This window comes from Nilaparvata lugens, chromosome 2 (assembly GCF_014356525.2).
Source record: "Nilaparvata lugens isolate BPH chromosome 2, ASM1435652v1, whole genome shotgun sequence".
Classification (NCBI taxonomy): Eukaryota; Metazoa; Arthropoda; class Insecta; order Hemiptera; family Delphacidae; genus Nilaparvata; species Nilaparvata lugens.
This window is the reverse complement of record NC_052505.1, coordinates 12,351,003-12,363,842: the sequence shown is the minus strand read 5'-3', so window position 1 is coordinate 12,363,842 and position 12,840 is coordinate 12,351,003. Positions and strand designations below refer to the sequence as shown.

The 12,840-nt window shown below is 34.7% G+C and overlaps 2 protein-coding genes across 2 annotated transcripts; one reads left to right on the top strand and one right to left on the bottom strand.

Moving 5' to 3' along the window:
* The first annotated feature begins 235 nt into the window (after window positions 1-235).
* Window positions 236-6,303, top strand: LOC111053408 (ras-related protein Rab-43). Its single transcript, XM_022340298.2, has 5 exons — window positions 236-604; window positions 1,140-1,224; window positions 2,354-2,452; window positions 2,990-3,147; window positions 5,803-6,303. Exons 1-5 carry the CDS (start codon window positions 392-394, stop codon window positions 5,908-5,910), a joined length of 663 nt encoding a protein of 220 aa, XP_022195990.2. The 5' UTR covers window positions 236-391; the 3' UTR covers window positions 5,911-6,303.
* A 2,080-nt stretch (window positions 6,304-8,383) lies between these two features.
* On the bottom strand, window positions 8,384-11,344 carry LOC111053407 (putative hydroxypyruvate isomerase). Its single transcript, XM_039420566.1, has 2 exons — window positions 11,081-11,344; window positions 8,384-9,490 (listed from the first exon to the last, which is right to left on the bottom strand). Exon 2 carries the CDS (start codon window positions 9,485-9,487, stop codon window positions 8,708-8,710), a length of 780 nt encoding a protein of 259 aa, XP_039276500.1. The 5' UTR covers window positions 9,488-9,490; window positions 11,081-11,344; the 3' UTR covers window positions 8,384-8,707.
* Window positions 11,345-12,840: the final 1,496 nt, after the last annotated feature.

Here is a 12,840-nt window from a genome sequence, read left to right as displayed (position 1 = left end):
TCATGACAATCAATCGTTCAACTTATATCAATATTCAGTAAATATTTACCTTAAAGAACAAGAAGCAGTTAAAAAAATATATTATTCACCATTGAAGTGCTCTCTTCAACCAGTTCATATTTGTCTATTCTTCATTCGAGCAATCAAACTTTTAAAAATGTGTTGCTTCCAGCGAAATCAAACTCAGAAGCAGTCTTTATCAATCAGCTGACTTCTCTCAAAGTTGAAGTACAAAGAAGAAAGAAAAGTTTTTAAAGTTTTGAGGTTAGGAAAACTTAACTTATATTTGCTATCGACGAATTTGACATGATGTGATTGTTTATTTTGGATCTAATACTTTGATTTTTGTCTCTGTGTGTCCTCCAAGATAGATGTTCAACATTACTTGAAAATGTATCGACGAAGTGGAGATTCCACTAATATGTCAGCTAGCGACGAATCTTTTGATTTTTTGTTCAAAGTTGTATTGATTGGTGATTGTGGAGTTGGAAAAACTTGTGTTGTTCAGAGATTTAAATCAGGAAATTTTGTGGAAAGACATGGAAACACAATTGGCGTAGACTTTTCAATGAAAACTGTCACAGTTGATGGCAAGAAAGTAAAGGTAGGTTAGAGGATTTTGTTATTTTGATGAATGTGTTATTGACGTGCTTATTTATTCATCTAAATTACTTGTTATTTTAGTTAATTTGAGACTTCTTTCTTATCTTTGTAGCCCACCAAATACCACTCTTTAAAGCGTTGCACTCAGGCTTTCTAATCCAATTTCAAATCTGCCTTGGCCCTTTTAATTTGTAATATTAATTTAAGAAATGAACATAGATAACAACCAATTTATCATGTTGACTCCTTTGTAATATCATGAATGAATAAATGTCACCATTATAGTAGTAATCTGAAGAAATCATCTTGATCACTTCAAAAGAAACTAGCTATTGACAATCCACAAAAAATATTGACTCCTTTGATGACTAATATTGATACTGTGTCAGTCTAATTATGTACATAGCCTATAAGTAGTTTTAGTTTAAATAATAATATAGGTTGATTCAATTATCCTTGGAAAGCTATATTTGAGATTTTCAGGGATGTCAATGTCAACAAACAGTGATTTGATGTTTTGTTCGGTTCAATTTCAGCTCCAGATCTGGGATACGGCTGGTCAAGAAAGATTTAGAACTATCACACAGAGCTATTACAGATCGGCTAATGGTGTTATTATTGGTAAGTTCAAGTTTTATATTTTGAATATAAAACTAAGTACTCCCATATTTTCTGAATGTTGTTTCTGCTGTTTGGATAGCTCTCAAAGTAGTGTGACTATCATGTGCTAGGATCAACACCTTTTGGGACCAGTACTTTTTGTAAATAAAGAGTTCCGGCATAAGAGGGGATGGTCTTCTTGGGTAGAATCAGGTGTCTCCAACAGGTGGAGGTGTTTAGACATTGTTCTTCAACCAAAAAGTGTTGATCACATTGAATTTGCAATTCAGTTCCAGCCTATTCATCTTCAATAGCCTATACTTTGTTTTGACCCATAGAACCTATTCCCGAAGTTTAGCACTTTAATTTTGCGACACTCTGTATAATGTGTTTATTCAAATGGTAAAGTTAAATTATTATTTCCACTACCTCAATGAGGAAAATATAAATTAGGAGAAGATTATGAATGTTTACGATTCCGAACCGCAGAAGCATTAACATTCCACAGCCAAAGATTTTTATAAAGCGGATCGGATTGAGTGACTTGATATTATGAATGATTTCTTATGAATTACCATTACATGTGAATGAAGAATGAATGTAGTTGAATATATTGTAAGTATTTGTGTGTCATAAATTTCTAGTTTTCATTCAGTGACAGGAGTGTTTAAACCTATCAAAACGATCGACTACTAATTGTTTGTTAATCACCTCGCAGGTAGACCCCAGAATTAGCTAGTAGACTTATCTTCTCCAGTTGGTGGCAAAATACATGGTCCCAAAGTTCCGGTCACCGTCTATCATTATTAATTTTTATGAGTATGGTAACTCAATCAAGTTTATGATAAAACTACTATTCAAATATCTGAACTCTGTATTTAAAATTATTAGAACAACTCAGAGGCCTCTGATGTATCATTTATTGGATATTTAGAAATTTTGTGTGAAATATTACTCCTCAGTTGAACACAAATTCGAGTTTGATTTTCCAATAAATTCCTCTTCCACTATCAATTGATTTTTGAAAACGTTCTAGCACTATCAAAGTTACAAGTTATTTATTTGAAATACAATTAATTAGTGATTGATTGTGATTGTTTTCTATGAAAGTCTGTCTATTTGACTGAGGTCGAATTAATTTTGATTGCAGTTTATGACATAACAAAAAGATCCTCGTTTCTTGGCCTTCAACGTTGGATTGAAGAAGTTCGAAGATACACAGCTTCTAATGTAATGTTGATTCTTGTTGGTGAGTAGCTGCATGTACAGGTGAAATTATTTCATTTTGACTAGAAATTTAATAATGACAAATGACTGGCTATCATTCACTTGCAGTCTCTACTTTGTGTTTATGTATGAGCAACTTATATATAGATCCATGGAATCATTTGGAAAATTGTAACACTACTTTTTAATCTACAAGATTCAACCAATGTGGTCAAGGAATCTAAAAATAGAAATTCATAATAATTTATTTTGAGTAGTCACCTCAAGAAAAGAAAATCAATCTGGTTGAATATTCTTTCACTATGGTTGCAAACAGTGTGGGGTGGCGAAGGTTCAAGCTTTAGGGTGTTGAATTAATGCACGCCATTCGATGGTGGCGTACTCTGGTAGTAAATAGTGGAGTACTACGTGCACCACCATTTGAATACCTGCATTTCATTCACCTCTATCAAGTTTGGAGCTACCGTCGCCGCTACGCTATGTTTGCATCCCACAAAATATAATTATAGATTGATCTGGAGATGGTACCGACTATTCACCACTCTGTATCTGTTTGTAGGTAATAAATGTGATTTGGAGAGTCTACGTGAAGTGGAATTCGTGGAAGCTGAAGCAATGTGTGAATATATTCCAGAAATTCTCTATGTGATGGAAGCATCAGCTAAAGACAACACCAACGTTGACCAAGCCTTCCTGTGTCTTGCTTCGGAATTGAAGGTGAGTGTAGCACGATTCATACGACTGTGGTGTTAGCGTCAAAACATAGTGGAGCGGCGAAGGTAGTGTAGAAGGGAGCGGAGACATTTAGATAAATGAATTATTTCCAACACTCTCAGCTACCCTCTACCTCGCTGCTCCACCGTGTTTTTACCCTTAGACCACTCTCGTAGAGTGATTCGGGAATTCCACTGTGAGGGGCCATAAATAAAAATAAACAGTTGATGAGGTTTTAAAATAGTTTCAAACTGTTTCTAGGACACTTCTTATTAAATTTAATAATCCATTAAATCTGTAGGTTCATTGGAGACATCAGATTTGATAAGGTTCCTAGAAGCTCAGCATAAATTTAATATTATAACGCACTCATTCCTCTGCTATTTTAGGATTCAAGCAGCTAATTTGAGAATGCTATTCTAAAAATGTTGTTGCCTCGTTATAGTACTGTTGTAAATGTGCTTTTTTAATTGTCACTTTATTAAAAGTTTACATCAAACAAGATAAAAATAAAAATAACATTATCTTTGAACATCTCTCATCAAAATCCAACTTAAAACTCAGCTAGTTATTTTCTCATAAACAGTTCGTTGCCAAAACAGTCACCTTGACAACCGTGCTATCCATGTAAGGCTAGCCTACATCACTATCCCCCCCTTAGGGATGTTGGTCTCCAATATCCAGATTTCTTTGATAAGGTAGTAGACGACTAATGTGTACAACCTTTGGTTTGATTATTCATTTAGTTTCTTGATCCTATACACAATTATCCTCTTCACAATGTAGCCTTCTTTTCAAAACGGGCCTTCCCCTGCGTTTTCTCTGAGCATAAATTGTTTGTTTTTTTAATATTGCCAAAATTCAATTCTTGGCCAAATAACAAACAATTTGGATTCTTTGTATTTCCAATAAAACTTAAACAATTAGATATACCAACATTTGATCCTCAACCTTGTGGGCTCTATCGCGTCTCCACCAACGATGTCTCAAACCTCTAAATCGAACAGAGTGCTCAGTCATACCTCAGGACAGACACACTTCCTCCCTGCCAGATAGTCATGCTTCTGCAGTTCCGGACAGCCGTGCTCTTCCCTGCCAGACCTCCAAGTATGCAGTACAAAACAACCCACGCTTCCTCCCTGCCAGACAGCCATGCTTCTGCAGTTCCAGACAACTGTGCTTCCTCTCAGCTACATGCTGAGGACTGAGGAGTCCCATTCGAGCTAGTGACATCCTCACTTTCTCCTGTTCTTCTCACTTATACATACCCTAATGCATGTCGTAACCACACACCCTATGTGTGACTTCCTTGAGGCACCAAACAATGTTGCTTCCGACGGTCTGTTGCTTCCAACTATTCATCTGATACTCTATGTCGAGAGATAGATTTACCCTTCTTATCTCGGTATTGTCATTGAACAACTTCTAATATTTAAAGCCATTTCACAATCAGTTAGATCATTCTCAATTCATCTATTTGATTGAAATCATTCTTAATCGGAAATAAATTAAAATTCATAAAGTCTTGTTTTAAAATTCATAAAATGTTTAAATCTGTCAAACCAGGTTACAAGGACATTGACTCCAATCGCCTGTATCTCCACGTGATCACATTCCCATGTGAGTAAATCACTATCACTTTTGGCAAACTAAAAATGTTATACATAAATCTCAAAGCCCACCTAAAAGCCTAGAGCAAACCAATGGCCATGATTCTTCTAAAAGTCATCAAGCATCTTTTCTTTTTCGCCATCAACACTAAAATAAATAATCTCAAACGGTTCTAAAACTCTCCTCGATTTCCTGTTGCAAATTTTGTCCCATATTCTAGCAAACCTTACAAATTCAACTAGTTTGATTCAAAGTATGGCTTTTCACAGCTTTCAACTCGGGCTGACCGAGTGACTGAACCTTGCTATGCAACGTTTCCGTTCTTCTCCCCAGGCCGGTGATTGTTAGAGATAGGTGTAACAGAAGCCACATAATATCCAAATTTATTTATTTGTCATAAAAGTAATTACAAATTAATAAAATATAATATATTATTAATCACAATATGGCAAAGAACAACTTGTGCGCCGGCAGTGAGTTTGAACTATGATAAGCGCCTGAAATTCTTGAAAAAGAAGACTACTAAAGCTGCGTTTACACCAAAGTTATTAACAAAATGTTTATTTCTCCGTTCTCATAGATTCTATTAGATTAAAAGGAGCTTGACAAACACATATGTACATCATGTGTATGATAAGTTATGTTCAATCTTATAGAATCTATAAGGACGGAAAAATAAACATTTTGTTAATAACTTTGATGTAAACGCAGCTTTAAATACAATTTGGGTCTGCATAATGTAGCTCCGATAAGGTGTTTATGTAAGGTATATCATATGGATATCAAAAGCACCCTCCCCCCCACATCTTAATGCCAACAATCAGCAACAATTATCACTAATCCTCATGACAAAAAGAGTTGAGCCAGAAAAATGTCTCAATTTATCTCGGACCTGAAATATTTGATAGACTAGACGTCAAATCGATGATTGGGAGAGAATCAGCAGGTTTGAACACAAAACTGTTTCTCTCCCTAATTATTAAATTATCTCTTTCTTATTTGATATAGTCTGAATGAGGTTATGTTACATTTGAACGTTTATTTCAGAAAAGACACGATCACAACGGCCTCGTGGATAGCAATCGAGAAGACACAATCGAACTGAGAGAAGGCAAGGCGGTGAAGCAGTGCAGTGGCTGCAGCGGAGGCTGGTGACTTCCGAACCACACACTCCTCATCCCCCACCATCAAGTGCCTTGGCTTTCAGCAGCTACTGCTCAAATTATACAGCATTATTTATATAATTAATAATTATAGAATTATAACTACAGTGCTCTGTGAGATTCACGTTATAAAGTCAGTGGAAATTATATGGCAATATGGTTGCCAAGTCTCTTTTTTCACTGCCTTTTATCATAGAGAAACGATAGCGTAAGATATGCTGATACCATAACAAAAGACAAAATATAGCATTATATAACAGATCTTGTTATATAACTTTTGACAAAATTAAAAAAGCATAATTTATTATAACATGGAAAAAATTATCTTTATTTGCAGTTTTTATAAAAATGTAGGTGGAGGAAAAATGTTGTGTATATCACGAGTGAAAAATGCCTTTTCTCCCTCAAGAAAATGTTTGTCCTCGGCTTCGCCTCGGGCTTCAAACTTTTCCCTCAGAGAAAAAACAGTACTTTTCACTCTAGATATACAAATAACTATTTCCTTTATGCTTTTATATTAGATAGCTGTGATTCATGTCACTCGAGTATATCTGATTTAATATTAATTATTGTTTAATTCGTGTTAATAATGATCAATTCTATCTCAAATAGAAAATAAAAACTGAAAAACATCAATAAATAACAACCAAATATATTTATTCATCCTGAAAATATAGCCTATCTTTTCATGATTTTCTAATGAAGTATTTTATGACGGCTACTTGAATTATTCAATTAGAATCAAAATAACTAGTAGCCTACTCTTTTCAAATGTTTTTACATAAACACAACTACTTTCAACACTCATGCCATTTCCAAGTATCAAAGCAACTTGTTTGCTATGTAAAAAAGTATAAAAATAATAATGTTTTTCGACTCAGAGGACTTTGAAACGTATAGAAAACTTGAAATTAGGGTGCCTTAATTTCTTTGGAAAGCAATACTTTCCTTACCTATGGTAATAGGGCAAGGACAGTAAAAAAGGTACTAGATATTTCTATAATAGTTGAACAAATTTTCATGATTGAGACTGAATATTCTGTTAGTTCATTATATTTTTTCATAGCATACAAACGATCAGGCAACGGTGCGAATCATCGAAGGTAGAAAAGGATGGAGTTTTCTGTTTCTTCCAATGACAGTCAAGGCTAGCAAAACCAACATTAAAAAAAGGGTGCTGACTTATCAATTCTGACTGACTGCTATCAATTCTAACTCAAACATATTTTATTTACCAATAAAATATATTCTTTTCCATGATTTGATAGTAAATTTTCGTAATTGAGATTAAATTTCCTGGTAGTTCATTGTATTCCTTTATAGCAGACAAACGATTTGATAGAGCTATCTGCTTTGCCTGATGACAGACATGGTAGCAAACCTATTTCAATCAGGTACTGACTTTATAACGGGAATGTCACTATAGTTAGGTATTCATCAACCCCATTTTTTATTATTTAATCATCTTTCGCATTTTCAGTATTATTTATAACATAGCTTTATTATATAATTATGTAGTTGTTATTTTTAATAATGAACAAATTTGAAGTTCCTCCCTTATAAACAAGTAGCAAATTGTTTATCTCACTAATTTGAATCTCAATTGAAGAATTTAGTATAGTTTATAATTACTTTTAATATTATTTTATTCAATCGTAATATTGTAAATTGTCTTGTTAAAAGATGAAATATTACAGCTAATGTGAAGTTTTTAAATAAACCCATATCTTGAAAAGGTACACATTTATTCAGCTTTCAATAAACTTGTCTGATTGTTATCTTATCTCAAATTCAGCAACCGAACGATGAGTTTCGAAAGTTTTCTTTGCGGCAGATGGCCGAGTTTTGAAGCATAGATTAGTGTTTAGCAGCCTTGAAAACCACCATGAAAAATAATTTGTTAGGGCAAAATCGACAGTTTGAAGTATTCTGCTGAAACATTCAAGTTTCAATATTCTTAAGAAATTAAAATCTGATCCTTAAGGCTTATTAAGATCAGCAAGATGAAAGGAAGGACTGATTTCAGAATTCAGCTATTTCCACCCAGCCCTGAGGAGTAAATTCGTCACTTCACTTTGTATTTTATGTTTATCTAAAATTATCATAAAATTTCGAATAATACCAACACATAGAAGCAAAATCCTAACCTACCTAGTATTTATCTCATGATTTATTCCATGCAGGACCAATTTAATGATTGACGAACTCTCTAACAATGTAGCAGTATTTGTTTCCTTCAATTTATTCACTTCAGAATAGTTTGGTATAATACGCAAAATGATTCCTTATTCAGATAAAGTAAGTAGTTAAAATTTCACAATTTTGATTCTAAAGTTATACGAAAGCTGGTTTTTCGTTTTTTCACTTGAAGTCATCTATCCAAATTGAGCATTTAAGCATAAAATGAAAAGAAGACGTGTTAATTCATATGAATTATGAAAGGATGTGGAATAAAAATATTCAAATGTTCCATCATTTTAAAATTTAATTATCCTCAAATTCAAAATTTTCTATTCCTCGATACTGTACAAAAATAGTTTTGATATTCTCATACACACTTCATTTTCTCCGCTTGAACATGTTCAACAGTGTTTACATAAGAGTCGGCTAGACTGATCTAGTGGTCTGGGGAGTTACAGCCTTCAGTCTGCTAGCACTGTCTGGTCGTGGGTTCGAATGCCGCCGGTAGGCATGGACGTTTCATCTCATAAAATCAGCCACACCCAAGCATGTAGGCTCAATTAAATTAAAGAGAAGACAACTATCTCATATTGATACAATCTTTTATCTCACAAAGTAAACCCGTATTCTTTGAGCCAATTAAGCCCCTCAACTGTTCCAGTAGCCGGAATGTATTCCAGGCCAATAAAACCGCTGTAATTCTGCTCCTTCAAAACAGAAAACACAAAGGGATAGTTTATTTCACCTGGAGTATTGGGCTCGCCCCTTTTGGGCACTTGGGCTATTTGAATGTGACCGGTATAAGGCAGTAACTGCTCAATGTTTCTTGTTAGATTCCCCTTGATCTGCTGGAGGTGGAAAATGTCCAGTTGCAACTTCAATGACGGACTATCAATTTTCTTTATGAACTCTACAGCTTTCTCATAGTTGTTCAGAAAATAATTGGGAACCGACCATTGGTTTATCGGCTCTATTAGTCCAACAATATTTTCAGATGCTAACAATTTCGAAGCTAGTGTCAGGTTTTTCAAACAAACTTCCTCGTTGATTGGACTCACTTCCTCAACTTTTCCCGACATTATATGAATCTTGCCGCAATTCAATGCCTTTGCATACTGGATGGCTGAGTTCAACGATTTCTCGAAATCTTTCTCTTTGCCTGGAATCGCCGCGAATCCCAACGAGTCGCCAGGATATACATTCACTAGAACTTGTTCCACGTTAGCGTTTTTCTGAGCTTTCACTAAATCGTCTATCTTGTAGTCGTACGGAAATGCACATTCGACCGCTTTGAATCCTGCTCTACTCGCTAGTCCATAGCGCTCCAAAAGCGATGGCGTTTCATGTTGGAACATGAATGAGAGATTGGCACAGAACTTTAACCCCATTATCTGAAACAATATTATAGGATTTGAATTAGTTACTTGTGGGAAAATATTAATGATTATTCAAAGTTGTACAGCAAAATAAAATCTATATTTACACTGTACACATGTATCCTCTTTGGACACCCAATGCTAACACAATCATATCTTTAGAGAAGGCCATCTCTACTATAGTGAGGTCCACGTTATAATTGCAGTGGAGAAATATAGGACAGCGTTGCTAATTATCTGCCTTACCACTGTTTTCTATGGAGGATAGCTGATACTGGTGTATCACATGTAGCTAATATGTAAACTGTTCATTCTTGTTTGAAATAATCAATTATATTTTATTCGCCAAGAAAATTTATTTTTCAATGATTAAATGATAGTTTTTTATAATTGATTTTATTTTTTGTTAATTATCCATATTTCTCAATTGTTAGAAAACGATCTGGCATTGTTGCGATGCTAGACCTAGAATGTCTGAAAGACAAGGAAAGCAACACCTATGTCAATCAAATAATGTCATTATAACGTGGACCTCACTACATACAAAACACTTGACTTTTGTAATTCAACAAGTGGGTAACCACAGATATTTTTGTCAAGCGGAGTCAGCGTTAAGAATCTGCTGTTGCAATCTGAATTTTCCAATTGAATTCTGAAAAGACAGTGAAATTCAGTCATAAGCACGGTAAGACCCCAGCTATATATTTAAGAATGCATGGCCACTTATGGGGCGTTTCTTTTACGCTCGTATAGTTTTCTTCATAAGAGACAATGCATCCTGTAAACGAGATGAAATAAAAATTAGCACGTCTATGGGAATGAGCAGGAGTATATGCAAATATATACATCCCTTCAGGGGGGGGGGTGAGTATGAAATATCTCCTAAGGAAAGATAAATTATCCAAAAATATTTATTATTAGTAGGCTAGGTACCCTTTCTATGGCACGTTGCAATTCTTGCAAAAATTCACTTATTGTGCCCTCTAATTGTACCCACTCTATACTAATGTTGTTTGAATTAAATTACTAAATTAGTGAGGTAATTTTATGTTTCACGTAGGCCTACGGCAGATAGGCCCGCATTTTTATCATTTATCTGATCCATGGTCAGGGTGGGAGGGGGGTTGCCATCCATAAATGGCACCCCTATAACGCTCGTATAGTTGGTGTCTTTATCACAGTTACTACCACCGATACATAATAAATATAGGAAACAATTTTATTATGAGAGTTTCAAGAGAGCGCACTAAACCAGTTAACCAAAAGACCAGATCCAGGCGACGAAGGAAGGTTGGTATAGAATCTAGTTTACCTATGAACCACAGGGAACGATACCTAAGTTATAAGTCTTATACAGTAATAATTTCAACATAAGAACTACCGTATTGAATCTATCTCGAATCATCTTTATTAAAAGTATAAAATTTACTCTAATGTAGTGAATATTATAAGAACTCCTCTATTATAAAAATAGCCTAGGAGTAGGCCACCAAAAAGTTTAGTTACGGTAACATATGGACAAAGTTCACTGCCTAATCAGCACAGATAACGTTTAAATAAAGCTTGGGAATTTATACAACAATTATACTTACTGAATTGATGTACTCAAAAATTTAGAAGTCAAAATATTTCAACTCTGTACGATTCTAGTCTCTGCAATGAACTTTTTGAGGTTATGTCTGTACGACTAGTTTTATTAGATTATCTACATAATTAATTCGGGCTGTAGATGAAAGCCAAATTATAACAATCGATCAACAAGTATGCTTCAAAATTATTCTATTTATGCCAAACGTATGTGTTATAATCATAATGTAAATAACATAACAAAACTCAAGTCTACCTACACAATGCGTTATCAGTCGAGCCGGTTTCGAGGTTCAAGAGATCGAGCATTCAACGATTAGAGTTCGATGACCTATCACGTGCCATCACTACATCAAGTGATCGTGAAGTGATTGTTGTTACCCAACACAGCAACAGGTGTCACTAACTTTTCATGATAATAATAATTATGTAGCTCAGATCTCTTGGCGAACTGTGTAGTCCAGTCACTATAACTTATACAATGGTTATCTTCAGGGATACTTTTGAGTCAGTGACTCGAGTGACCCAGAGCCGAACAAAATGGCGGCTGACCCGGGGCAGACTAGTGATCCCATGGAACGACAACCAGACATCGACCGGTCGATGCTGTTTGGCGCGTACTTTTGAATATTCGGATGGCGCGAATATTTGAATAAAACACACACACATACACTGGTGTGACACTAAAAGTAAGTTGTTTTGCAAAACAAACATGGCTCATGCTGTAATAAATGAGTTTATTCTAGGAGAATTGGATAAGGAACAGAATAACAATAATAATAATTATTATGATGCACCAAACATTGTAGGGCCAGTTGCTGCGGTTGCTGTGGAGGAATTGGGAAATCCTTTAAGGGTTTTCAATGAATTATTCCAACAGGAATGTAATAATACGAGACCTCACAACTTGGGTTATTTTGAAATTATAATATCACTTTATAATATGAGTGAGTTTAAAAGCCATTTTAGAATGTCTTAGCAAACCATGCAGATAAAAGATTCCATACTATTATCATCAGAATCTTTCCACTGAAATTTGTAAACATGGTTAATGTAGCATTATTCTATTCAGGTCACCTACTGAGAACATACCAAGTGGGTCGCGGTGTAGATTTTGGATTCTTGTTTAATAATCATTATATATTATAGGACTATATTTTTTGGCGTCATCAAAGAGACCACTGCACTAGTCTTCATTGAATGAAAATAATACCATTTTCCCTAGAAATATATTTTGGCTGCTTTTAAATCGTATAAAAATGAAAGAAAAACTTATTTACTTTCGACATTTTAAAAGAACCAAAATGAGTTTAGAAATAGAGCAAACATTACATTTTCTAAACCAAATTTTTATAAAAACATTTTGAGAGACTAGTTTCTGTTGTTGCACCATTTCTCTCAAGTTGTTACTCATCTCAAGTAACTGGTTTGTTATTTTATTCGAAATTGACTATATCATTTTTTATGATGGAATCAGTGCTGTAGACTATTTCAAATTATTATCATTTATTTCCAATGACCAGGCATTCCTGGATAGATCGATCACGTCTTCAGTTATAGGATGGTCATAGTTGACTACACCCAACTATAGGCCCGCCACAACGTAGACCCACATTAATCCATGAAAAGCAACCCACGCCGTGGGATGTTTTGTAAACCATTGCTAAGCTTCTCCAGACATCTGTGTAATACATGCAATGAATAATCCACTTGTCAGCTGATTGATTATGAATAATTCTATAGCAATGGTTTACAAAACATCCCACGGCGTGAGTTGC